We start from the raw sequence: 25,408 nt of genomic DNA, 5'->3' as shown, positions 1-25,408 counted from the left end.
TGGAACAGTCCCGCTACGGATGTGCGCTCCCCTCGATGGGGACGTGTGCGCCGATCCGCCGCGCATGGATGTACGCCTGATCGCTAGCCTGAGCGTCCACCCGGCATCCTCTTACGCACTCTATGTAGTCCCCATAACTATCGGATGGGTACAAGTGAGGATCTGGCAACGACCGAACCGCCGTCTCAAGGCCGCATCGCGCTTGAACTCTGGAGTGACACTCGGCCTACTCATGGTTGCTCCAAAAAACCAGCTCCGGCAGGATATGGCGGCTAATGCAGTTGTTGACGGTCCTTCCAAGACGTCCCACGCCAAACGTGAACTTGAAGGTAGTTTCATTTCGACATTTCGACAGGCGTCCAGCGCCCCGTGCTATCACCACCCAGGCGGGCCTGAGTATGGATGCTTACAACACCCAATCGGGTTCCCATGAAGTACACGCGTCACTCGTGGATCATCCGTTCGCTGGCCGACTCCTATGGCAAACCCTACCCCAAACCCTAAGTACCCCAAGGCCTTGGTTGTGGAACCTCGGCGATACGATGTGTGCCAGGAACTACTGTCTGCCCTAAGCCGCAGCATGTCCGCCGGACCGCAACGAACCAGCGTGGCAGGACCGGACCATTGCACGTTGTCGTACAGCGAACAGAAGCGAAGTAGCCCTCGGACGTGGACGAAGCCGAACAAAACCCACCACATTGCATTTAGGCGACATTGGGTCGGCCGAGAGACGAAGCTAGGGTCGAGATGTTGCAGCGGACACTGTCAGATGGTGTTCAGCGCACACACTCCACATCTCTATGTGTAATGGGCGCGCTTTCCGCAACATCATACGAACGTGACGACCGTGCTTGTGCACGAAACATAACCGGATGAAGAGCGTACACGGCCGGACGAATTGCGACGCAGGTAAGTCCACGTTCCTGGACACACGGGTCAGTCGGAAGTCGTGTCGACGCGTTGCTTGTAATGCGGCTGGTCCATTTGTATGGAGGTTCCTACGCGAGGTCGGTTGTATGGGCATGATGACGACGATGACGCTGCAGGCCAACCATTAGCACCAGCACAATGCGTAGAAAGAAGACATATTGAGATACACTTTCCGACGAACGCGTGGCATCCTCCTGCTGACCGACCACGATGACGACAAGCCGAAGATCGAACATGACCCGCGAAGTCGATGGATACGGAGGCTCGACTGAATATTGCGTCCCCAGAAAATTGTCCATTTTACGTGCGGGACATGCTCACCGGTGCAAGATGGAAGTGGTGGCTCTGATTATTGCGGGTTCAATTGAACCACGAGGAGTTCCGGCGATCCGAGTCCTTCGTAGGGCGGCGTTCCCTTAGGTCGATATCGTGGCCTAGCTAGCAAGTTCGTATCAACGCGTAGACCATGATGCCTAAATTGTCAAAATTACTCACTATGTGATTCACGAACAGTATTCTCGAGCGTCGAGCGGAGTGTGTGAGCGCAATCAGATTCCAGACATATGAGGGCGGAAAGCATGCATATAAAAATAGAGATAACATTTCGGCTGAGCACAAATGTGTACTCTTGCCAGACATGTGTCGTAGTACGGAGGAGGGGACGTTTCGCGGGTGCAATCCCTTCGCACTCGACCTGCATTCGACCGCCACACTGATTGCGGCAACTGCCGGCCGGGACTACCCGGCGCTCAGGCCGACAGCATACAACCATCATACGCTTCTCTCTATGCACGAACAGAAGTAAGTGACTCGGCGCTGCTGCTGAACTAGCTTAACTAACCTGTAGTACGTACAGTTGAGGGTACTTTCGGAGGCACTGGTACTCCGTTTCGAGTTCCATGCCTCGGACTCATCGTCTCTACCATACTGGCCGCTGGCGAACATCGAGCGCTACTACTTAGATCCTCGTTCATGGAAAAGGCTGACCCTGAGCTCATTGCTCTTGCAGTGTGGATCAAATTGCGACGCAGTTAATGCTTTGACAGAGCCGATACATATATAATTGATTTTCTCAGTTGTCAAGAGTGAGTGCGTTTCGTTCCTTATGGTATGGCGAGGCTGACACCCGATTGTATTCAACGCTCTTAACACAGTATTCACTCAGGAACACGACTTCAATCCTCAAATAGGTCGTTCATTAAATGTCTGATATCAGCCAGATTCATTCTCCAGTACTGGAAGTCGCTTCCGGACTTCAACGTTCAATTCCACTTTTTCGGCCGCTGCCAGTTCCTACCGTAGCTACTTGAGCCCGTGAACCCAGGGTCCATACTCGGCTCCTGGCATCGGAGGTGGACGGACCGTCTCACAACAGCCGTCCATCGCATTTCCTAGGCAATGTCTCTGCCGACGCTTCAGCTCTCGCGAGCTTATTCCCTGCTCGTCTTCGCTGCAGTATGAACGTGTCCTCTTTCCTCGGCAACTCCCCATTCTCCTGTTTGCTCTCGTCTAGGTCCTAAAATAGTACTCCATCTCCGCTGCCCGTTCGTCAGCTCCCGCAGCATCTTCAGCCGTGCCACACCCTCAGCTTTCGCCTCCCACCTGGTTTTCATCGTTCCCCTTCCCCGCAAGATGTTCACCCGTGCCTTCGCCTCCGTGCTCTCTCTCGCCATTCTTGCGGTCGCCATCCCCAACGGCCAGGGGCACCCACAGACCACCATCACCATCACCGCCCACGGCTCGCAGCCAACGCACGTCAAGGGGGGTACGTGTAGCACCGGTCCGGTTCAGTGCTGCAACCGGCTCCAGAAGGATCGTCTCCCGCTCCGTAATCGCTTCCTTCTGCACTCACTGCTAACCCTCATGCGGACACAGGCTACCGACCCCTCAGTGGTGAAGGAGCTGGGCGCCACTGGCGTCGTTCTATCCGGCACCGACGTCCTTGTGGGCACGGAGTGTACTCCCATCAACGTGATCGGTGTTTTCAGCGGCAACTCCTGCAAGGCCAACACTGTCTGCTGCCAGAACAACAGTCTCTATCCCTCCGGGCCACCTTCGTCTCACGTAGGTCTAACTCGTGCGACAACAGGGCGGTGCCATATCCGTTGGCTGTGTCCCGGTCATTCTTGGCTAGACCGTGCTGCCGTCCCCAGCTCTTCCGGTGTCCGGATACGTGGTCTACAATATTCGCATGTTTAGTGTTTGTAGAACCTTCCCTCCGTCGAGCTCGTTGAGCCGTCGGCATACTTCCAGTCCTTCCTCCTGCTCAATTCCTGCTGTCTGTCAGTATTCTTCTGCGTAATTGATAGTGTGTTACTGCCTTGATACAGTTGTGAGAAGTATTTTGTTCAGTCGTTTTGTCTTTGACTCTCGCTACACGTTAGCTGTCCGCGACCAGAGGCGGGCCTAGGCCTTGAGCGCCGGGGAACGGCAACACCCGAGCTTCCGCCGGTCCGATTCGCTTCAACTTGGAAGGTAAACTTGACAATGACCTTGATACGGACCATCCTCGCTGCCCTCTGACACGAGCCTCGGAACTACCATCGTATCAACGTATACGATATATTGTGGAGATACCTGTTGCTTGATTCAGCCCACGCTGATTTTTCACTCGAAAGTTCACTGGCAACGTGTCGCCCGCTGGTCACGACCTAACCTGGCGATGGTAGCAATTATCCGTCAAGGATACATTGCCGTGGTAATGGTTTTGGGCTAACTGGAAGGAAAGCCGGTTGTAAGTACGGTCTAGAGAAACCTCCGTGTGTACAGTACTGACAAAACTTCGGTCAGAGACGAGAACTTGACCCTCAGCCTCTACTCTCCACTCTTGTCGACTTCGAACCCACCAGTGGAAGAAGAGCATCGTGCTGCCAAAAGGGAGCTTAGAGACACTGCTTGCTGTGCCCTTGAGGAGCTCATCCGCACAAGTCAAGAATCTGTCACCGATGTCAGGTGAACGCCGCCCTCTATGCATGGTAGTATCCCCCACTGGTCACCGCTCCGCAGGACTCTCCGCCGTTCGCTGATAGCGGTCAGGAGGCGATTACTTCTGAAGGTGGTGGCATGATATGTTGCTCAATCTGTACCATTGCAAGCTCCTCGTCGGCTGCGACGCGCGGGATTGTCGCGCTGCTGGTGTTCCGCCGAACCTTATCCATCCTCCCTCCTTCTTCACTTGATTGTTCGCCGTCCATGGCCCCGCGACCATCCACCTTCATTCAGGTGGTGAGAGCACCCTCCGCTTGACGACCCGCACAAACTACCTCGGCTGCGCCAGTTGCCCGCTGTCCGGAAGACATTACCGCACACGCCCATCGGTTCTCGTCTCGAGAGCTGGTGCTCTATACCAGTACGAGGGCCCGCAGCGGCAAAATCGCATGGTCATGTCCTCCGATCCAGCTCCACTCTACAGCATCGTCCGACAAGTCGACACAGGGCGCAAAAGCGTATAAATACCCTCATCGGTAACGACTGGCTCCTCAGCTCGAACATCCCTCTCAGCAGTTTCCAGCGACCTCCGCTCCACCTCATCACCTCTCGCACCCTCTTTCATCGCTACCCATAACGCCATGATGTTTACTCGTGCCCTCGCCTTGACGTCTATGGTCTCCCTGAGCGTCCTTGCGGCCGCCATGCCCGGAGGCAGCCCCCCTCCCCCCACCACCACCATCTCGGTGAAGCCCGGCCCGACCTCCATGCCGAAGAGCAAGTGCAGCGTCGGCAACCTTCAGTGCTGCAACGAGACGCAGAAGGTATCCGCTCTTCCTTCGCCATTGCGCATCTACTGTAGCCGACTGACACGTCAACCTGGCAGGCCACCAACCCGGCGACCTCGGTGCTGCTCGCCTTGATCGGTGTGGTAGTCCAAGGCGTCGACGCCCTCGTCGGCCTCGACTGCAACCCCATCAGCGTCGTCAACGTCGGCGGCAGCAACCAGTGCAACGCGCAGACCGTCTGCTGCCCGGACAACAACGTCGTATGTGCCTTTTGTCTTCAACTTGCAGACTCCAGTGGTACTCACATGCGCGTACCCCATAGGGCGGCCTTGTCTCTATCGGCTGCGTTCCGGTCAACGTCTAGAAGACGCGTCGTTTGACGTCTTACCACACCATCGTGTGCATCTTCGAGTGTTGAGTTTCTTGGACTTGTCATACCCGCCTCGATATCGGATCGCCTCCAGTAGTCGTACTGTTGTCAATGTCGGCGTTCTGGGTCAGGTTGCCAATAGAGTCATATATCAGTGCGTTTGCTATCTTCCCGCAGGAACTCTCGTGTCTCCAGGGCATTGTTTGGTATCCGAGTATGGAGATCATGATGGTTCTCGCGAGTCGGACGACCATAGTTATCCAATGTGCCATGTCGACGTACTCGGACTCGAGAATGAAGCCTGCTCAAAGTTTGAAGTTTTCTCCTACCACCGGTCCGGGACCGGACCGCTGTGCCCCGGGCAAACGGTGCGCGTCGCACGAGAGCCACTCGATGTCCTGGTCCACCAGATCTATCACCGTGAAGTACCACATCTTTGCACAATTGTGTCCTGAAGTGACACCACACCAACATACGATGCGATACTGCTATATTTCTCATACGTACGCAACGAATGATCATGACAGAGCTAGATGAGTCCCCACTGGCAGCCAGGTCGCTACCGTTTCGACCTACTGATGTTTCATAATAGATCTAGCATCCAAATGTATGCTCCTCTGTCTGGGCCTACAGAGCATACGGACGATCCTCAGCACCTCCACCGTACAAGTCGAACTACCTACCCGTGATGCATTGATGGCTGGTGCGACACGGACACCCTATCCAGCCCCGCCCGTGCATCGTTACCCGCACCTCCGCCATGCATCTGTCCAGCATGAAGTACGCCGTCCTGCGAAGCGTACACTTCTCCTGATGGCCCGAACGACTATCCTCGCCTCCGCGTCCGCAGTGTCCACTTGCCTACGCACCGCACGTATCCATTGGCCCTCAGCCCATCGCGCGACGTCCTACGCCGCCAATTGCCCGCCAACCTGATGTGCTAGAACCCGCAAAGACCGTCTTTACCTCCGCTCGCGCCGCACTCCTCCTCACGAATCGTACTATGCTCCATGGGCAGACTGGCAACCTATGCCCAGGCTGCACGTATAAAGGCCTGCCAGTCTCAACCGACAGTCCCCAGACAGCTGCAGCATCCTCCAGTACTCTTCGAGTTTCGAACATACCCACCTCACTCACTACCCTCCGAGCTTCTTCGCTCCGACTCAAAGAGACCACAGCCGAGATGTTCTCCCGCGCCATCGCCATCTTCTACTTCACGCTCACCCTGAGCGTCCTCGCGGCCGCCACGCCCGCCGACCTCGGGATCGGGGGCATGTCGTACCCCGCGACGACGAGCACCGTGACCGCCCCCGGCTCCGGCGCGACGCCCATCCCGTCGAGCAAGTGCAGCACCGGCAACTTGCAGTGCTGCAACCAGACCCAGAAGGTGCGTGCCCATCCCTTGTGTCCTAGTCCGTGTTCGTGACTGCGGCTCTACAGGCGAACAACCCGGCGACCTCGCTGCTCCTCGCCCTTCTCGGCATCGTTGTGCAGGGCGTCGATGCCCTCGTTGGTCTCGACTGCAACCCCATCACCGTCATCGGCGTTGCCTCCGCCAACCAGTGCAATGCCCAGGCGATCTGCTGCCCGGTCAACAACACCGTACGTGCCTTCACATGCATCCGAACATACCGGTTTTTCTGACGCGTTGCGTGATCTCTGGCATCAGGGTGGTCTCATTTCTGTTGGCTGTATCCCGGTCACTCTTTGAGGACCCTGTACGCCAAGACGCTCCCTCAGCCTGAGTCGAGTTGCACGCTCGTCGAGGACCCACGCTCCTTTCGCACCGGTCGACGGTTATATCGCTCCCTGCACCCGCAATACGTATTCAGCCAGTTATTACCATTATCTATACGTCTGTAGAGGTGGTCAGTCGTGCATGCTTTGTATTCCCTGTGCTCTGGCATAATCGAGTTGTTTTGCTGCGAGTTTGCGGTTATTGTTACTTATCTCCTTGTCCGAAGCGGGACTGGCATTGCGCGATTAGTGGACGGGTCCGCGCTGGAGGATGCAGAAGATCGGCCTCGACTTCCCTTCGCTTCCTGGTTGTCCGATCCCCAGCTGCAGGAAGTCGAAGCAAGGCCGGGAATCCGGTCGGGCAATAGACTATCTGAAGCGCGTTGTCTGCAACTCTCCGACAGAAGCCTTCCCGGTTGGTGGAGTATTTCAGGCTATAGCTAGAGGGACGGATCGACTGAGAAGCCAGATAGACAAGGAGATCGACTTGCTGGAAACGGCTAGCTCGACCAGTCTTGTCCTCGGGGCTCGGGAGTCGGACGACGGGGTTACCAGTGCGGCGAAAACTCGAATCGCGCTTCGATTACAACACTATAACAGGTGGGCGAGGACAACATTATGGGAAATACGGTATCACGAGAGGGCAGAAGACCGAGCTAGAAGCATCGGCACGAAGAGGTTTTGTCACCGTTCGGGGACCCGTCGTGTCCCCTTAGAGGATGACGGGAACGCAGCCGATGTTGACGAGACCACCCTGTGAAGCGAGCAGTCAGAGATCACGCATTCGTCTGCATAGGAAGGATATGGCGAAGCCGAAAGATACATACGGAAGCCGTGTTCGAGCAGCAGACGGGGGTCGCGTCGCACTGAACACCACCGATGCCGATGATGTTAATGGGCGAACATTGGACGGCGAGAAGACCAGTGAGGTCACCGACGTCGACGCCGAGCAAGCCAGTAAGGAGGTCGGGGGAGTGATGCTGGGTCTGAATACAGGCAGGTGTCAGTGACCAGTCATAATGTGTGGTAGTCCGGGAGACGTACGTCAAAGGTCTGGTTGCAGCACTGGACGGGGCCGGTGTTGCAGTCACCAGCTGGGACAGAGCCAGACGAGCCAGAACCGGAACCCGACGAGCCAGAACCCGAGCCCGAAGAGCCCGAACCCGACGAGCCAGAGCCAGAGCCTGACGAACCAGAGCCCGAGCCTGACGAGCCTGAGCCCGAGCCCGAAGAGCCAGACGAGCCAGAGCCAGATGAGCCAGATCCGCTGCCGGGGGAGTCGCAGCGGGGCACGATAGACGCGCCAACAAAGGTGGCGGCGAGAACGACGGGAAGGATAGCGGTGAGACGTGCGAACATCATTGTGAAGTGGGGGAGGAGCGCGAGAGAGAGAGCTGAGAGAGCTGAGAGAGCTGGATGTGCGAGGAAGGAGCGGAAGCGATAGGAAGGGCGGGGTAGTGACTGGCTTGTCCTCGACGGCAAGCTCGGTCTTTATAGCGTCGGGGGCCCGCCATGTTGCACGATGGTCGTGAAGTGCATCCCACTGGCACTAGGACTGTAGCTGGCTGTATGCGCGGCCAGACCCGCGCCCGAGGCCCTGTTCACTCCGTCACGCTTGGTGAGGTGTGCGTAGATGGAGCCCATGCGATCTTTCACGTCAACCTCGCGCCCCCAACGCCGACTGGCCCGGCAAGATCGAGGAGAGAGCAGAAGCTGTCAGGGAGTCGGTGGGGCGGGGCGCGCGGCGCGCAATCTTCACAAATCGGGTACCCGCGGCGGGCCCACGTGGCGCATCGGATCCTCGCCATGTGAGGCCGCTGCTTCGGAGTAAGAAGGCAGCCGGCTCCATCGTCGGACAAGACATGTCAGCTCGGAACACAATCTCGGGCTGGGTGTCCAGGGGCTAGACTCTGGGTGGTCAGCCAATCCGGAACCTAGCACGAGCACCAATCTCCGCACTCACATGGATGGTCGGACCGCGAAGGCGCTGCTTGATCGTATCGGGTTGCGGCGAGTAACAATGCATGTCGTGGACAGAGTTACCAACGTCCTTGGATCCACCGAACCTCGAATCAGTATCCGGAGTACGCCTGTGAAGCTGGAACGTGCGTCCCAGCCGAAACAGATAGCCCTAGAGCGGTCTAGCTAGTCCCATCTTCTGGCAGGTATGAGTCGAAATCAAGTTGGTGAGACGAGGCGCACTGAACGCGAACCAAGTTGTCCCGGATCCGACGACAGCGGGAGGGAGCACTGCACACGCTCGGTCGTCGCGCGTCACGGGCGTACAGCCCACCGCGACTGTACCAGCTGCGACTGACTGGATATAGTTGGACCAGAAGGTCACGATCGTGAAAGACGCGTCCATCCACATCGCGAGCTCCACGGCTTCAATGAGAGCGGTGAAAATATGGGGGCTGATCAGGGCGGTGAAGAGGAAGAGCGGGAGGCAGACATGCAATTAGTCCTTTCTGTGAAGGTAATATATCGGGCGAGTAAGTCGTTCCAGCAGGTTTCTTCACATGACTGGTGTGTGGCGTACCGTCAGCCATTCTTCGGATCAGCGACCGGGTCCAACGGACAGACCATCCGACCTGGTCCAGATAGGCTGGCGTGTTACTCAGATCTGTGTCGTACTGCAGAAGACGTTAGCCACATTCCTGGATTGAAGACATGGGCGCGGAAGACGCCAACATTACACAGCACCAGCTGCGACCGCGTCCCAAAGCATTGGCTCCCAGCGGCATAGAACATCGTCATCGCTGTCGTCGGGAGGAGGATGACGAGCAAGGACGAACACGGCTGTCCTGGGAGGAAGAGACTCGGCGGCTTGCAACTTGCGACTTGGAGCTCATTCAATAACCTACACGACGTCACCAACCTCCGCATGATCAATAGCAACTGGTAGAACGAGGTCTAGCTATGACGCTGCTGGTCGCACCAGAACCTCACTCCCCAAGCCCGAGGAGTTACTGCGGCCATGTGCAGCCCTCACAAGGGAACAGAGAGCCAGTCCGCAGGACACGAAGCCCCCCGGGTCGCGCGCCGGGCAATTGAATATTGGACCGTCAAACGAGAGAAGGGACCCCGTTCCTGAGCGAAATCCATATATATGGCGCTCGTACCAGGAGGACGGCCACCCTGCGGCCGCGCAGTAGAGCCGGTACGTCGCCCCGCTGCGGAGTAGATAAATGTTGATCAATGCAGTGAGACGGAGATTGGCTGGGTGAACTTTTACCTTGACAGTTTTCTGTCGAAGTGGCTTACTAGTGGCTTCCATGCACAGGGGACAAGGACGCCCTGTAGTCGCAGACACCGAGCGCGCAGTCTCCCACGACGCCCGACATATCTCCCGTGAAAGGGAAGGAGAACACGACCGACGATATGTCTAGTTGCTTGCTAACGTCGATGTTGGCCACCGACACCCAGCTCCGAGTCTGAACTGGTAATTTGTCGTCTTTTTCCCAGTGGAACAGAAGCAATGGTATACCGCATGGACATCTGGCTTCTAGTAGAAGACGGTCAGCAACGCGAACAGTCCGTACCCACAACCATAGACCGACTTACTCTCTTCCTCGTCTAGGTGCGGTCATGACCCTCATGCGCCCGCCACGATATTGATTTTAAGCCTACAAGCGGACATGAAAGCAACACTCTGCGTCCGAGCCCCTGACGGTCAGAATGATGCAAGCAGGGTACTCGGGATCCCAGCAACGGTCACTTGCGCACTTGGATCCGAGCTGGAAGCAGGCTGGAAGTACCGCTGCTGTTTCGGGCGCGAGGAGCTACCGCTCGCGCCTAATTCAACGCATCCTTTCCTCGAGGTCAACTTCCTGCATAAAGCTTTGCCCCGTTCGGTTGCATGAGGTCAAATAAGTCACATTCTCAGGGTCGGGAGGTCGGGGAATCTTGAACAAGATTATCATCTAGACAGGCTAGACAGGCTGATAAGGTGACAGATATGTATTAGGGTAATTAAGATGCTTACTTTCGGAATTCTATCCTTTATGATCAAGATGCTTTCTTTCAGTGTAATATTTGCGTTCGGCCATGGACGTCTGGACAGTCGGACACCAGCCCATCGCATCGCGAGGCGTTCGACATACGATTCACTCTTGTCTTCCTGCTTGACACTCTTGCATCGCACGCAGAAATGGATCCGCGTCTCACGTCCAGACCGGGACCTGACAGTGCGGACTCGCCTCATCAAGGTGTTCCGCTAGCCAAATTCGTCTCCATGTCTTCGGTCGAGCTTGCAGGTTAGCACATTGACGACTTGGGCCAGCGAGCTAGCAGCCGGGCTCGTCGGGCCATGGTCGTAGGGGTATAAAGCCTGAGGGGCAAGAGCACAGCAGCAGCAGCAGTGCGCCCGCCTCTCAGCCAACCAACCTCCTCGTACAGAGCTCTTCGCGATTCACAACATGTTCGTCGCCCGCACCTCTCTCTCTATTCTCTCGCTGGCCATCCTTGCGGTCGCCATCCCCTGGGACGGGCCCACCACGACGGTCACCGTGACCACGACTTCTTCGCCCCCTGGGTCCACCCAGCCCGCCGGGTCGTGCTCCACGGGCCCCGTCCAGTGCTGCGACTCCGTCCAGAAGGCACGTAGCATACGCATTCTGGGTGCACCGCTGGCGTACTGACCGCGAAAGGCGAGAATAGGCCAGTGACCCCGCCACGTCCCTGCTCTTGGGGCTGCTCGGCATCGTCCTGCAGGGCGATGGCGAGGTTGGATTGGACTGCTCGCCCATTACCGTCATTGGGGCGGGCACTGGGAACGCGTGCTCTGCTCACGCGGTGTGCTGCCAGAACAACAACGTCGTAAGTTCGCTCCTGGATGCGTGTCGCTTACCACTTGTACTTATTCTTGCTTTGCAGGGCGGCTTGATCTCAATCGGATGCGTGCCCGTCATACTCTGAGCGTGGAGTGGGGTCGCTGTCGCGACGAACTGTATTGCCGATGAACAATGCGTCACTGCGTTTCCATGTATCATTGCTCTTGAGTCGAATCGGACTTGATTATACTGCGCGACCGCAACGTTATGACCTCAGCACAACCTGCATACACACAGTACCAAAAGAGATAGACTTACCACTATGCACGGATCGCCATCCGCAGGCGATGGGAGCGACCGGTATATTTCAGGCGCATAGTCCCGGCTCCGGACACCGGCCTCATTCACGGTTCCAGATGGCAGGCGATATGGCGGAGATGAGCTGTTATTCGAGAGTGCAGATCAGTACGTCGCGGAACACGGAGTGAGGCGTGCGGGTGCACTCGCAGCACTGTTGAAAGAGAGAAGAGAACAGGTGCCTCGTCCCTGCAGGGTCTCGGTACCAGTGCTGAGAAGAGTGATATAGTGTAAATGGCGCTCACACGGTGCTCGTCGACTGAGCATCCATGCGAATGCAAGAACGTCGCTGCAAGGGTTTGGAGTATGTGAATATATGGCGACCAGCAACTAAAGGTCCCGTGACCCATCAGTGCACGACGAGTGCTCTGATTGACCAGTTACTACACCTGGGCGTCCTTGGGGTCCGCGGATGCCCTCGCCTGAGCCAGCAGCAAGGGCTCGCGCCCTGGTCGAGCGTTGCAGTTCCGTGTGTCTCGCTTGCACATCTTCGGAAGTGGCATGTTCCCCTGTACCAGCTGACAGAACCTTGTCTCAGCTTGAGAACGAGCGGGGCGGCCACAGAGCGTCCTCGTCAGTTCCCCGCAGGCTAGTAATAGTACCTTCAGCGAACTGCCGCCTGCGCTCACCATGCAATCACCACCGAGAGTTCTAGGCAGACTCACCTTACATTGAACGCTGTAAATTTGGACGACACTCGGAACTCCTACAGTGTCAGGCAAGTCCTACAGCAACCGAGCCCGCGGAACACGCGCAGTACAAAAGCCTGGTGAGTAGAGTGAGTACGTCCTCAGAGCGATACGACCAGCTATCCTCACCGCAGAACCAGCCATGCTCGCCTTTATCACATTCTCGCTCTTGTCCCTCGTCTCCCTTGCGGCCGCCATCCCCAACAACCCGACAGTCACCGTCACCGTCACCGCAACCGCCCCTGGTGCGACGGTGACCCAGCCCGCCGACGTGTGCTCCACCGGGAGCATCCAGTGCTGCCAATCCACCGAGAAGGTGCGTGAACAACTATCGCCGCCGAGTCGGCTCCGCTCACGAGCTGCGCGACGAACAGGCCAACTCCGCCGCCGGGTCGGCCTTTCTGGGGCTGCTTGGCATCGTACTGAAGGACACAAACGTCCTGATCGGCCTGGACTGCTCGCCGATCACCGTCGTTGGCGTGGGCAGCGGCAACTCCTGCTCGGCCAGCACCGTGTGCTGCGAGAACAACAACGTCGTCAGTACCATGCATACACCTCTTAAACCGTCTACGGTTATCCAGGGACTGACCTTGGCAATGTGTCGCGTACAGGGAGGCTTGATCTCCGTCGGTTGTGTTCCGGTTTCTCTCTAGGACGTGAGGGAGATGGGTAGTCATTCGGCTGTATCGAGCACGAGGCAGTGTGTCGCCGGAGGAAGGATTGATGGAGTTCGTGTTGTGTACCTTGTATCCTTGATGGAAGATGAGTTGAGCAGAAATGGAATATCTATCGCAGCAATCCAGGCCCCTATGGTCATTGTAGTCCGGTACTACTTGCAGCTTCGAGCAAGTTAGTGACATGGCGAAGTGGATCTTGAAGACAACTTCATACTTAGCGGCGGCGATTCCGAGTCCAAAGTATCCCTTGTGAGATGTATCAAACGCACAATCTGTGCAGCGGAACACAGGCGGGCGGGTCCACTATGACATGTTGTTGTCGAAGCGGAGTTCTTTCACTCCCGGAACGGTCAAGCGACTCAGCTCCCGCATTTAGGAATACGCCGGACCGTCCCGAGAGTCGGGCGCCTCCAGCCCAGCTTGCCCAGACACGGCCTTAGTCAAGGGTTTCTTGCTCACTTCGATCGCAGACAACTCTTAAAGTCCAACAACGTTAACGGTCGCTTGTAGCATGATATAGTGCGGATACCTTTGACATATCCAGATCTATGCATTTAGATGAAATTATCCTGGGACACCTTTAGCTGCAAACATACCGCGGTATTGAGCTTCGTATGACGACATAAGGGCCAAAAGACGAACATCGTAAGCGGTCATCCGATACTTGCAGGAATTATCGCGGCGATACGGCGAGCCTGAAGGGGGAACAGTGAAGACAAAAGTGTCATATGCGATGCACGGGGTACGCTGTAAGATTGGAATCTCACTGCGACGAAGGCCTCGATGTGAAAGCGTATACGCACGCTGTGGAGCAACAAGAGGAGGCCATTGGACGGAAGCACGAAAGCCGCACGTATGTCGGCCATAGGTTCATCAGAAACATACGTATGGCGGGACCGGTGACAGCAAGCTTGCCTGAGGAAGCAGCGCGAAGGTGATTGCCTCCCGTCCCAGCTTGACACTGTCGGCATTCTATTGCGTCCGAAGACGTGCAGAATGGTGCTGAGCAAGCGCTGGAACCTGAAATACACAACACGAGCCGCGGCAATGAGTGTAGCGACGCGGGGGAACACTTGACGCGATTGCGAAACATGCTGAGGACGATCGGTTGGTCAAATTCGCAGACGGGGACCTGCCGCGTGAGTCGCGGATGCTGCCCCTTCTAGCCGGAGAGGAATGACCGTTCTTCCAGACATCAGAGACTTGCATCTCTGTCGTCATCTGTCCTACGGTTTGTGCCTGGGGGTCAGTACTGTTGACTTGGTCCTCACAGGACGTCGCCGCGTTGTTCTATCTGCCAAGTATGGGACGTCGGTTTGCGCTGACGTCGCCTGGCGGTACCGTCTGACAGGGATGATCGCTATCCTCGTATGCTGGAGCCCAAGTTCCGGCCATGTCCTCGGGACCGGCCAAAACCTAGATAGGACAAACACAGCATTGCGACAGTGTAAGCGAGCGAGCGGAGCCAACGTGCATCCCTGCCATAATGTATACAGTCCACGGCCTTTCTGCGGGCAAGAATCAGAGAACAACGTCAACATGTTCTGCGTGGACTCGCACCGTCCAAAGCGCTGGGAATTTAGCCTCGTACAGCATGGTGGGCCGCCTCGCCTGTACGAGGACATAGCTGAAGCGACAAGCGCGGGTCGACCAGTATAAAACCTGAGCAGGATGGAGGCCAGAATTGTCAGAGCAGCATACCCAGCCAGCCTACCCATAAATCCGCAACACCACTACTCACCTCTGAAATATGTTCGCCCGTACATCCGCCACGCTGTCTCTCATCTCCCTCCTCACCCTTGCGGTCGCCACTCCGTGGAACACCCCGACCACTACGCCGGGGACGACGGTGACCGTGACGATCACCTCCACGGCTCCCGCGACCACGGTGACCGAGCCTGCGGGCGACTGCTCCACTGGGCCCATCCAGTGCTGCGACTCAGTTGAGGAGGTGACGTTTTGTCTACCTCGATGTCAGAACTATCGCTGACGACTTACGGACAACTGTAGGCTAGCTCCCCCGACGCCTCGAAGTTCCTTGGCTTGCTCGGCATCGTTGTCCAGGGCGTCGATGTCCTGGTCGGCATCACTTGTTCACCCGTCACCGTCATCGGCGTTGGCGGTGGCAGCTGCGGTAGTAGTACCGCTGTCTGCTGCGAGGACAACAGCTTCGTAAGTGTTCAAGTAACGCTTTTGTAGACTGTCCACTCACGAATTGTATCCTGGCAGGGCGGCTTGGTCTCCATCGGCTGCGTCCCGGTCATCCTCTAAGCGAGTGTATGAATCCAAGCAGATGAAGTGTTCACGTGTCCGTTACTGCTATGCTGTATAAGTGTCAATCTGTTGAATCGTGAAGCGAAATCGTATATTCGTTGAGCCATAACACACCGTGAAAAGGGATTTGACGCACCTAGAGCGCAGCCCTGTGTGACCAGTGCTTCAACATATTCAATCGTGGCCCTTGCTGCGTCAACTACAAGCATAAACTGCCATATCAAGCAACGACATAATGCTGAGATTACTTACGCATGTTGCTTTCGGGATTGTGCAGCCACAAGAGATATCATGCATTACTCTGTTCTTTAACAAACATGTCAGGACATGGCCGACACACTATCTGAGAGCTGCACGCTGCAATGGAGCCCCCTGCCAGATATTTGCTGATCGCAGGTATGCGGGTACCTCGGACGGGAGAGCTCGGCGACTGATGGAGCGTGCTGACCACGCCGATTCCCGAGGTACGATGGTCCGTGTGGTTACACGAGCCATGACAAAAAATTGCGAGCCGCCAAAGGCTCCGAGTGGTCCGCATCGCGAGCCGCCCGCGAGCCTATTCGACACAGCGGGACATGTACTTCGTCAGATTCACATGGGCGGCGTTTCCAGTGCAGCAAAGGATGCGCACCATCCACGGGTGCAGTCCGTATGCGTGGCAACGCTAATTCATCGTGCAGCAGCAGCAGCGGGGAACGGACTCGTCAAAGCTGTCAAAGCTGTCAGGGCAGGCTCTGGGACCCGGATGGTCGTGCGCAATCGTGAAGAGAAAACTGATGAGAGCGTGGTCAGTCTGGCTTCTCACATACACTCGACATTACACCGGTCGGCATGGTCTACGTACCGCTGCATTGCCCAAGCGCGTGATTCGTTGACAGTCGGTTCTCCACCAGCCGGGATACGCGTCTTCGACGACTATGTCGTACTCGACCCTGGAAAGGAAGCCATTCCAGTAGGACCGACGAGGGGAAAATCCAGGGTGTTGAAAAGGTATAAGAACTGAGGTGGCCCGCCGTATTCCTCCAGAGCAGCTGCCCGACTCAGTTTCTCTTCACCTCTCAGTCACTCCTCGCCACCGACATCACAAACGCAATGCTCGCTCGCGCATACGCTCTCGTATCCCTCGCCGTCCTTGCGACCGCCACTCCCTGGAACACGGGTACCTCTACTGGGGTGTCGACGGTCACCACGACCGCGACGACCACAGTCACCAAGACCCAGACCCAGACCCAGACGCTGACTGAGCCGCCGAAGACGGTCACCGAACCGGGGACGGGGACGTGCACCGCGACCGCTCCCGTTGTGACCGTCACCGAGCCCGCGAGCGACTGCACTACGGGCCCGATCCAGTGCTGCGAGGGTATCCAGAGCGTGAGTTCAAGTCCCGCTGCTACTTACCGCATAAGCTGACGACTGGATACGAACAGGCGAACACAGTCCCTGGGAAGGTCATGCTGGGCTTGCTTGGGATCATCCTGAAGGACCTCGATGTCTTCCTAGGATTGAACTGCGACCCCATCACAGGCGTCGGTGTGGGCAGCGGCAATGCGTGCACAGCTGTCACAGTGTGCTGCGAGAATAACGCGGTCGTGAGTACATAAAGCTGCGACGCTGCGAACATAGACTCACAAGATACTTTCACCCAGGGCTCCTTGATCTCGATTGGTTGCATCCCGGTGTTCCTCTGAACAGTGCTGGTTGAGAAATCAAGTGGGAGGGAGGCGCACGGTTAATGGCACTTGGGGTTCTCTTCGGTCTCTGCTTCGTTCAACTGTGGTGCAGCTGCGACATATGATTATACATGCCAACCTTGGCTTAGACGAAACATCAGGAGTGCGAGAGCGATAGTTGGGCATTCCGGATTCGACATGCAAATCGTGCTACATACCATTCGGGTCGAAAGTACTCTCGTTATACACTTGGTTTCCTTGCAATCGAAAGCGATGATGGGATATGAGATGCCAATATACATACAAACTAGTCCATGCGTCCCTTCAGCGTGCGCTTGATGACCTTGTCTTTCGTCCTGCATGCGAGAACATCCGTTCAAACCTCGAGCGCAACCCGCGAAGAAAGACACTCACAGAACATACACCTCCGCTCCCCAACCCGAGTACGCGTCACGATCCACTGCGTTTAGCAGCGTCTGTGCGCACGTCTCGAACAGATCCTCCGGCTCCAAATCCGGCTCCCAGAGACCTTCCGCCACACCGAAGAGCTTGCTGCTTGCCGTGCCCGCGACGACGAAGTCCTTGGCGAAGTTAAGACAGCCGATGAGGTCGGTCGCAGCAATGAACGGCTTGTATGAGCCATCGTGTGTCTTCTGGAGTCCGCACATGACGGGCTCAATGAAATAGGGACCGAAGCGGCGCTCGTAGAGGGCGGAGGAGACCATGTGTGCGAAGGTTTCGGGTTCAAGTTCACGCTCCTCCTTGATGGTGTACATGTTTACGCGGAAGCGAAACGTCTCCTTCCTATGAAGACACGTCTTGACACCGGAGAAACTCGATGGGAGATAATACGCACAGTGTTGTTACATCCGTTGCAAGTCCGGGGAGGCCCAAGAATATCCGGTCCGTCATTTGGAAGATCTGAGAGGCACACACTTGGGTGAACGGTACAAGGGTGCGCACGTAGGTAACGCATACCTTCTGGAAATTGGACGAGATACCGAGTGCCTGGTTTCCTAGTCGGAGGTCGGAGGCAATGGCGACGCACTCCTTGCCCACCATGGCGATCACGGAGCCACCGTTATATTCCATAATCGACTACGAGAGCATGAGTGTCGATTCGCCAGAATCATCCAGCATGTAAGATACTGACCATGTCGGGCGAACGTTACGGGGCGAAGAGAAGAGGAAATAAGGGAGGGGAGATGGCGGAGAACGCGGGAGTGAAGCTGCACAACTCGCGAGGAACGCGTACGCCCAGACGCGTCAGTCCGTTACGCAGTGTCACAGAAACGCGTCACGCGTTTTGGGCGCCTTCCAAGTTGTCCCTCCTCCAGGCTCCTCCTCCCTCTTGCGCGTCCTTGATGAAAAACAGATGACAACGCTTGGACCCAGTAGTGCGAACCATGAGGTTGATGGGGCCTAACCGCAAGAGGTGCATGGACTCCAGACCCCGAGGTGAGGATTGTTCTCCTGCTCTATGCCCCTCCTTGCTTTACCCGCTCTCTTGCTCTCGAGATCGCAATGGCCCCCATCACCCCTACTAATCTCTCAATCGCGACCGTCCCCTTGCCGGAATCCAAGCCTAACTCAGCCTTTATTATAGGACTCGCAGTGCTACCCGCCGCCTTCGGCGTGGGCAATACTATCGTGGTCATCCGCCGAAAGCTCAAGGCGAAGCGGCGCTCAGTCCGACACCGAGGGCCGAGGCAAAGCTCCAGGTATATGACGCCGTCAAGATTGCTCGACCTGCTTGGCTACCTCCTACTGCTTCGGAGGTCGTGTCTGGTTCAGTACGCCCCTCGTATTGCCTCCCTCTTCCTGCTGTCCATGCACTTCGCCTCGCCTGCGCAACACAGTCCTCGTCCGCGCCATTGCCAGGCTCTCCTTCCATGATGCGGGGAAACTCAAGGTTGGTCTCTACTGTTCTAGACTCGCTATACGCGTGGCTGACACACTTTCTTGGCAGCTCCTGCCCCATCCGAGAAGAAGTCCTGCTTTGATATCGAGGCCACTAGCATCCAAGAGATTGCGAAGACCGTCCCTGCGCCTCGAGTGGTTGTTCACCCGCCGGCAAAGGAGCTCATCCTCGTCGACAGCGTGGGGGGTATCTACAGTGAAGGCTCGGTGGGCGACGATAATCTTGTCAACAGCCTTCCCGCGATGGACATGCCGACGCCAGCAAGTCCTTGCCCCGACACCAACAGTCCAGCCTTCGCCACGCCCACGGTCGCCGTGTCGCTTCCTCATCAGCAGCCAGCGACGCGTTTCCCACTGGTCAGCACCTCGATTGAGGCAACGCCGGCGACCGAAGACGACTCCCGCATGTAGACACTATCCAGTCTCCCAGATGCTGCGTTCAAGGATGGGAGCAAAGGAATCGCTGCAGACTCGTTCGGCAATATCTCGGCCGTTGCTTCCGTGGGGGACGCTCAGAACGACGCCGTCCGACTTGGAGTTTCGTGCTAGCTTCGTTTCAAGCCCAACTCCCAGCTGGATGCCAGGTCCGGATCACGACCCGGATGCGATATCCAAGTGGGAATAACAACTCCTGGTCAATGCTCTTCGTTCCAATCTCTCTTCCTCAGTGTTCTCGATGCAACGCTTTCGATTCCTCAAGTTCTCTCTCTCTCGTTCCGAATCCTCTACAAGAATCTCGCAACTGTCTCATCGAAAACACCCCGAGATTCTCCTTTGTGTATTTCTGGTTCAAGTCGCTGTACGAGTCTTCCAGTAGTTGATCTCTTGTATGGCCCGCTGTGCATCGTAATGGATTGAGTATGGGATAAATCACGTGTATGTGCATCAGGATTCAGCCTGGTCGAGGGGTCGAGGTTGGCATTAGACTTGAGATAAACGCTCCATGACGAACAGAAAAGTACGGGTCTTCGTATGCGTGCCATCCGACCCCTCATGATACGCTACAACATGGATCTCAACGATAACTCTCTGCCGCGGCCTGTACAAGCAGGGCCTGCGGACTGTTAACTCTCTACATACCTCTTTCTAACCTCAGTTGCGGGTGCACTGCGTAGCGTTCAGAGTTTTGCATGACACAAGTCCAAAGGGAGAGAGTGAGAGAAACAAAGCTTCATTATGGCACATTGAACTAACTACCTACGTAGACAAGAGGGGAGAGAGCTACTACTATTACAACCATGCTTGGGGGCGTGAACATGATGAACAGAACCACGAAAAGCCCTGCTCTATTACTACATACAACATCCGCGCAACGCATGACGTAGGGAGATATCCGATATCGTTTTGGAAACATGACGAGGTCGTAAAAGCAAAAGGAACAGCAGACAGCAACTACAGCACAGACGCGCGCGGTGTGCACCACGATCACCCGGGGTTAGATGGAGCATTGGGGATAGGGATAGGAAAGATGGATGGAGGAGATGGCGGGCACGGAGAGGGGTGACGCGGGATAGGGAGGAGTCCGGAGGGACATAAGGATAGAGAGATCACGCAAGAGGACGAGAGGACGCCTCAGTGCTTCTCCGAGTCAAAGTGCCCTTCCTGGAGGTCATTCAGCTCGTCCTCCTCGGAGTCGAGGTGGCGGTACTGGATCCAGAAGATCGTGCCGGCGACGAACGCGAGCACGGCCATGACGCCGTAGTTCCACACGAGGAGCGGGTCCGAGGAGAGCGCGACGAACGCCTCGCCGATCGCGGCGGAGATCGCGCTCATGAACAGGAACACGGACATGACGAGCGAGCGCATGTTCTTCGGGGCCTTCGTGAACGCGTACTCGAGGCCGGTGATCGACGCGAAGATCTCCGAGAACGCGATGAGCACGTACGAGCCTGTCTGGATCCACACGTTCAGGTCGGACGTGATCGGGTGCCCGTCCGCGTCCATGCACGTCGCGACCATGTTCCCGCACGGGTTGCGCTTGTAGATGAAGTGCTGCACGACGGCCGTCCAGACCATCGCGGCTGCGCCGGTGTAGAAGCCGAGCGTGATACGCTTGAGCGGGGAGAAGTTGATGCCGGCGCGGCGGAGGGCGGGGTAGAGGAACACGTCGCAGATGGGGATAAAGATGATGAGCGCGAAGGGGTCGAGGTTGGAGAGGACGTCGTTGGGGACACCATTAGTGACCATCGTCGCGGCCTGCGAGGTCAGGTTGTTGTTGAGCTGGTTGTAGGTGAGCCCTGTCGTGCGGGTTGCGTCAGCGAACTGCAGAGGGGCATAGGTGATACGAGGCTGACTCACAGTAGATGGGGTACCACATGAAGACACTGCACGCCTTGAAGCCACGCTTGACCTCGTCAACCCATTGGTCGTCGAACGTCATCCAGCGAGGGCGAGTCTCATCGGAGTAGTGGCTCGGCTTCGCGGTCTCCCAGAAGTCATGCGAGTTCATGTTCTTGATCGTGGTGACAGGGTTGAAGGACCAGCGCCCCTTCATAGCCTGGCGCCAGATACGGAGCGCTTGGGAGAGAACGGAGCCGGTGGGCGGCGAACGCGAGTACATGTTGCGACCGAAGTAAAGTACGATTGGGCAGAGGCTGAACACGACGGTGGGGAGCGTGTACGCGAGATAGAACCCAACATACTGCAAATGCAAGATTCATCAATACTGAGGTAATCTGCACAGGAAGCCTGGGATCGTACCTTCTCGGAGTAAGCCATCGAGATCTGGCCGACGAGAGCACCGATATTGATGAACAGGTAGAAGTACATGTAGATTCTCGATGTCGTCATGATGGGGTCGACGATGACACGCTCGCCCTTACTTGTGTGCGCTATGAACAGCTTCGTACGCTTGTACTGCTCAGCGACTAGAGGCGAGATGTTGGCCTTGAATCCACCAGTACCGAGACCCATGATGATGATGGCGATGATGAAGCATGCCAAAGCGCCATGGGCATGGTTGATGACACCAGGGACAGCGGAGATGACGAGGAGGACGTGGCCGAAGAGCGCGATGGCGACGGAGACACAGACGGTCTTGTAGCGACCCCATCGTGTGTCCGCAATGTATGCGCCGAAGAGAGGGATGACGTATACCCTGCAAGACAAGTTAGAACTCAGGACTGAAGATGTCCTCTGCATGGGCGACGTACCAGAAGGTGTTGAAGGTACCGATACCAGTGGAGGCACGCTGGCCCATGCCGAGGGCACCGGCCTGTTCGATGTTAGCGCCAGTTCTGGAGCCTGGGGGCAGAGGCTGCTGGATGAAGTTGGTCTAAAAACAGTAATACGATCATTGGTCAGCACACAAGATCGAAGTGTGGTGACACTAGACGCAGTAGGAGCATTGTAAGTGCTTGGCAAGCACAGCGCGGTGATGCAACGCCGCTGCGCAGGCAGATGTGGGTGCATATGTACCCGGAGTTGGCGGAGGGAGAAGGAACGCGACATTGCTTCCATACGTGCAAAATACCGCGCGAACAGATGGAGGAAAAGAGTACTCACGAAGACGACTGTAGTACCGTAGTATGAGAACCGCTCCGCAAGCTCGCAAACTGCGATCACTGGATAACATGAGAGCGTGTGAGTGAGGGAAATAGCACGGCGAATGATGAAGGGAGGACTGACAGTATGCACTCCAAGGTACGGCGTCAGCAACGCGGCGGAGGGTGACCCTCTCGTGCTCGGTGGGGAACTCGAGGCCATCGTGGATGCCGTCGAGCTCGTGCTCGTGCGAAGAGGCAGGAGGGCTGGAGCCCTTCTTCTCGAGCTCGTACTCGAGGGACTTGGCCTCGGCGAGGCCGGCGACGATGTCTTTGTCTGCCTGGAGGCCAGCCATGGTGTTCGCGTGCAAGCTACTGTGTCGCGTCGTATGAGGACTGGGCGAGGTGTGGGACGTGTCGCGAGAGGAGTCGGACAGCGTCAGTGCACGGAGGGCAAGGGATGTGGACTCTGGGAAAAGAGTGAGAGGAAAAGCCTGCTGGCGGGAAAGAAAACGGACGCGGGTGGTTTATATCGGGAGCATGGGGTCGCCTGTCTGGGAGACCATATGGTGCGCACTCGACCGGGCGTTATTGCTGCTGCTTCGTCCAGGAACCGCTCCTCCTGGCTCCGGCGACATAATCCCCCCACCGCTGCTCCTCCTGTTCGCGCCGGCTGCGTTGGTCTGCGCTGCTCGTCCTGCCGCCCGCGTAGAGGCGCAGAGGCGGGGCCGGCGGGCGAGGCTTTGGCTCACTCAGCAGCGGGGACTGTGGGTGGCCAGACACACATGCATGCGAGCGAGGACAGCATGTTGAACGAGCTGGGTGGCTGCACACCAGCAAAATCGTTGTGGCTCGCAAACCGCAAGAAAGAGCCTCTCGATCACCCCGATCGCGCGTCCCGGCAGAACGTGCCCCCGAGGCGCCCGCCCGCCCCCCGCAGTGGCACGTACGTGAGGCTCGCGTGCTCACCGTCGTGGTAACGCCCGTTGGCGACGCTAGGTCTGCTCGTCGTTGTCCGCAGCGAGCGCGCCCCATGCTGCAGATAAGCCTGTATGCTCCGGCGCCGCGTAGATAGCAGTGGCAGCTAGGTGGCAGGCCTCCGCTTGGCCTCCATCGCGGTCCATCCGCCCGCCCCGTCCACCACTCCAGGCGTGCCTAGCTGAACACTTCATTCGCAAATTGCGCTTCCTCGTCTTTCGCAAATCTTACAGAACACTCGCTCACCGACGCAAATCTCTCCTTCTTGATTCATGACCGCAGTTAGAAGCGACTGATAGCGCCCCCAGCCGGTTGCTCATGGTCACCTCTGCGACTCGGATGTGCATCGCAGTCACGGCACATGCCCCGGTGAACGGACTGCACAACGACCATCCCTGCGGTATATTTTAGTGCACGCGCCGCTTCCTTATCTTTGTTGAAGAGTCAAAACGCGCCGTGCAGTCATCTGCCCAGCTGTCAGTGTGAGGCAGTAACTACGACGGTCTCGTGTCCAATTGCAGATCCGGCGGCTGTCTAGAAGTCCACCTATCTCGACACTAACCTAAACTCTTGCGTCTACGGCTTGTGGAAAATGCACACGCACTATCGTATGCATGAGCAGCTTAGCTGCTCCCTTTTCGACCGTCAGCCTCAAGTAAAGCTTCAAGTCACAGCTGCATGGAGGATCCAACACATCCGGATCCCACCAGGCGTCCTGGCCAACGGTACATTCAGCTTGTTCCTCTGGCAGACTTTGCTCACGTCAATTCAGAAGCCTCCCTATTCAATTCCCACTGTCTGTGCCTGGCAATGACGATCCTGGGACCTGCGGTCAAGTCCATTGATCTCTCGCTTCTTCTTCGCACGGCCACTTCAAAATCCTGGTACCCTCGACCAACTACTGCTGTTGCATGTACGTCTACGGTCTGATGTTCCATTGAGATATCTCACTCAAGTCACCCATCTCGCACTGGCGAGGACTCACACCCTCCTGCCAGTGGCTTTTCACGCTTGGTCAAGCGCATTGGACGTTTCTTTTGTGAGCCTCGAGGGGCGGATCCGCCTCGGCGAGGCCCCAGCAGGGCGTGTGATTTTTCTCCTCTGTCTGATGTTGCAGACGCGATGCTCCGAAGGCGCGATAACCTGCGCGTTCTCCACCAGGCCGCTAGTACTTCTTCGCACACCTCGGCGGGACTAATGCGAGCCAAAATCGCACCTCCAGCTTCACTGACAGGGCAGTCAGACTTTACTTTCAAGGGTGCTCTCCAAGGTTCTGCTCCCCATCGGACCGAGTCGACGATAACATCCCCCGCGATGAAGTCAGAAGTGAGTCCAGCCGTGTCTATACTTATCTCTCTCTTCTCACCGTACAGTACTAACGTCATGGGCGCGTTCTGGTCACTGGTGCAGCTGAACCACTGCGAACCCACCACTTACGACAGAGGTGCCACGCTCTCCAGACCGCCGTTATCGACGCGCTGTGTTCGAGAGCAGGTGTGTCCAGATCTAGGCAGCGCCGACGCTGTCGGAGTACCCAACGCCGCAGTAGACACTTCGCCATCCATGGGCCTGCGTGGACTTCGCACGATGTCAATTCCCTGAGGTGCTGAAACTCCCGACGCACTCCGAGCTCGTCTTTTGACTCCGACGCCGGATGCCTCTCGACGTCTCTGCTTGTTTGTCCTCAGACGACACAGCGAACACAGGCCCGACCTCGGGGCCATTGCCACTGCCACCGTCGGCCCTCTCCGAACTTTCCCGCCTCTATATAGTTAGGCCGGACGACAGCCCGATCCTTCTCCATATATATCGATAGGCCCGCCCCTGCGGTATTTC

General features: G+C 56.8%; 14 protein-coding genes across 14 annotated transcripts; 7 read left to right on the top strand and 7 right to left on the bottom strand.

Moving 5' to 3' along the window:
• Positions 1-4,499: 4,499 nt before the first annotated feature.
• On the top strand, positions 4,500-5,862 carry L226DRAFT_594345 (hydrophobin-domain-containing protein; the record flags this gene model as incomplete). Its single annotated transcript, XM_067685628.1, has 4 exons — positions 4,500-4,682; positions 4,745-4,906; positions 5,194-5,384; positions 5,427-5,862. The coding sequence occupies 4 exons, from the start codon at positions 4,500-4,502 to the stop codon at positions 5,551-5,553; spliced, it is 663 nt and encodes a 220-aa protein (XP_067539648.1). The 3' UTR covers positions 5,554-5,862.
• A 337-nt stretch (positions 5,863-6,199) lies between these two features.
• Positions 6,200-6,727, top strand: L226DRAFT_520132 (fungal hydrophobin; the record flags this gene model as incomplete). The annotated part of the gene is made up of 3 exons (XM_067678618.1): positions 6,200-6,403; positions 6,457-6,618; positions 6,686-6,727. The coding sequence occupies 3 exons, from the start codon at positions 6,200-6,202 to the stop codon at positions 6,725-6,727; spliced, it is 408 nt and encodes a 135-aa protein (XP_067539647.1).
• Positions 6,728-7,303: 576 nt separating this feature from the next.
• On the bottom strand, positions 7,304-8,115 carry L226DRAFT_557796 (uncharacterized protein; the record flags this gene model as incomplete). The annotated part of the gene is made up of 3 exons (XM_067683201.1): positions 7,304-7,507; positions 7,581-7,739; positions 7,798-8,115. 3 exons carry the CDS (start codon positions 8,113-8,115, stop codon positions 7,466-7,468), a joined length of 519 nt encoding a protein of 172 aa, XP_067539646.1. The 3' UTR covers positions 7,304-7,465.
• An 860-nt stretch (positions 8,116-8,975) lies between these two features.
• L226DRAFT_239418 (uncharacterized protein) lies at positions 8,976-9,776 on the bottom strand. Its single transcript, XM_067673156.1, has 3 exons — positions 9,445-9,776; positions 9,293-9,386; positions 8,976-9,221 (listed from the first exon to the last, which is right to left on the bottom strand). The coding sequence occupies exons 1-3, from the start codon at positions 9,637-9,639 to the stop codon at positions 9,172-9,174; spliced, it is 339 nt and encodes a 112-aa protein (XP_067539645.1). The 5' UTR covers positions 9,640-9,776; the 3' UTR covers positions 8,976-9,171.
• Positions 9,777-11,141: 1,365 nt separating this feature from the next.
• On the top strand, positions 11,142-11,670 carry L226DRAFT_609622 (fungal hydrophobin; the record flags this gene model as incomplete). The annotated part of the gene is made up of 3 exons (XM_067686076.1): positions 11,142-11,342; positions 11,413-11,571; positions 11,629-11,670. Exons 1-3 carry the CDS (start codon positions 11,172-11,174, stop codon positions 11,668-11,670), a joined length of 372 nt encoding a protein of 123 aa, XP_067539644.1. The 5' UTR covers positions 11,142-11,171.
• A 186-nt stretch (positions 11,671-11,856) lies between these two features.
• Positions 11,857-12,420, bottom strand: L226DRAFT_239402 (uncharacterized protein). Its single transcript, XM_067673155.1, has one exon. The coding sequence runs from the start codon at positions 12,230-12,232 to the stop codon at positions 11,930-11,932; it is 303 nt and encodes a 100-aa protein (XP_067539643.1). The 5' UTR covers positions 12,233-12,420; the 3' UTR covers positions 11,857-11,929.
• Positions 12,421-12,713: 293 nt separating this feature from the next.
• On the top strand, positions 12,714-13,224 carry L226DRAFT_567262 (fungal hydrophobin; the record flags this gene model as incomplete). The annotated part of the gene is made up of 3 exons (XM_067684004.1): positions 12,714-12,887; positions 12,946-13,107; positions 13,183-13,224. 3 exons carry the CDS (start codon positions 12,714-12,716, stop codon positions 13,222-13,224), a joined length of 378 nt encoding a protein of 125 aa, XP_067539642.1.
• Positions 13,225-14,998: 1,774 nt separating this feature from the next.
• L226DRAFT_609621 (fungal hydrophobin) lies at positions 14,999-15,641 on the top strand (the record flags this gene model as incomplete). The annotated part of the gene is made up of 3 exons (XM_067686075.1): positions 14,999-15,199; positions 15,259-15,420; positions 15,478-15,641. The coding sequence occupies 3 exons, from the start codon at positions 14,999-15,001 to the stop codon at positions 15,517-15,519; spliced, it is 405 nt and encodes a 134-aa protein (XP_067539641.1). The 3' UTR covers positions 15,520-15,641.
• A 767-nt stretch (positions 15,642-16,408) lies between these two features.
• L226DRAFT_557794 (fungal hydrophobin) lies at positions 16,409-17,511 on the top strand. The gene is made up of 3 exons (XM_067683200.1): positions 16,409-16,893; positions 16,950-17,111; positions 17,169-17,511. The coding sequence occupies exons 1-3, from the start codon at positions 16,615-16,617 to the stop codon at positions 17,208-17,210; spliced, it is 483 nt and encodes a 160-aa protein (XP_067539640.1). The 5' UTR covers positions 16,409-16,614; the 3' UTR covers positions 17,211-17,511.
• On the bottom strand, positions 17,035-18,423 carry L226DRAFT_501560 (N-terminal nucleophile aminohydrolase). Its single transcript, XM_067677840.1, has 6 exons — positions 18,346-18,423; positions 18,171-18,290; positions 18,049-18,113; positions 17,607-17,996; positions 17,169-17,548; positions 17,035-17,111 (listed from the first exon to the last, which is right to left on the bottom strand). Exons 1-5 carry the CDS (start codon positions 18,346-18,348, stop codon positions 17,500-17,502), a joined length of 627 nt encoding a protein of 208 aa, XP_067539639.1. The 5' UTR covers positions 18,349-18,423; the 3' UTR covers positions 17,035-17,111; positions 17,169-17,499.
• A 293-nt stretch (positions 18,424-18,716) lies between these two features.
• L226DRAFT_609618 (uncharacterized protein) lies at positions 18,717-19,523 on the top strand (the record flags this gene model as incomplete). Its single annotated transcript, XM_067686074.1, has 2 exons — positions 18,717-19,056; positions 19,162-19,523. 2 exons carry the CDS (start codon positions 18,717-18,719, stop codon positions 19,521-19,523), a joined length of 702 nt encoding a protein of 233 aa, XP_067539638.1.
• Positions 19,524-20,251: 728 nt separating this feature from the next.
• Positions 20,252-20,575, bottom strand: L226DRAFT_239258 (uncharacterized protein). The gene has a single exon (XM_067673153.1). The coding sequence runs from the start codon at positions 20,464-20,466 to the stop codon at positions 20,302-20,304; it is 165 nt and encodes a 54-aa protein (XP_067539637.1). The 5' UTR covers positions 20,467-20,575; the 3' UTR covers positions 20,252-20,301.
• A 109-nt stretch (positions 20,576-20,684) lies between these two features.
• L226DRAFT_520126 (oligopeptide transporter) lies at positions 20,685-22,950 on the bottom strand (the record flags this gene model as incomplete). The annotated part of the gene is made up of 6 exons (XM_067678617.1): positions 20,685-21,349; positions 21,411-21,753; positions 21,813-22,209; positions 22,265-22,386; positions 22,617-22,675; positions 22,740-22,950. The coding sequence occupies 6 exons, from the start codon at positions 22,948-22,950 to the stop codon at positions 20,685-20,687; spliced, it is 1,797 nt and encodes a 598-aa protein (XP_067539636.1).
• A 157-nt stretch (positions 22,951-23,107) lies between these two features.
• L226DRAFT_239261 (uncharacterized protein) lies at positions 23,108-23,769 on the bottom strand. The gene has a single exon (XM_067673154.1). The coding sequence runs from the start codon at positions 23,627-23,629 to the stop codon at positions 23,183-23,185; it is 447 nt and encodes a 148-aa protein (XP_067539635.1). The 5' UTR covers positions 23,630-23,769; the 3' UTR covers positions 23,108-23,182.
• Positions 23,770-25,408: the final 1,639 nt, after the last annotated feature.

Source organism: Lentinus tigrinus, assembly GCF_003813185.1.
Source record: "Lentinus tigrinus ALCF2SS1-7 unplaced genomic scaffold L226scaffold_4, whole genome shotgun sequence".
Classification (NCBI taxonomy): domain Eukaryota; kingdom Fungi; phylum Basidiomycota; class Agaricomycetes; order Polyporales; family Polyporaceae; genus Lentinus; species Lentinus tigrinus.
Note: the sequence above shows the minus strand (reverse complement) of the source record. Positions and strands in the feature narration are given on the sequence as shown.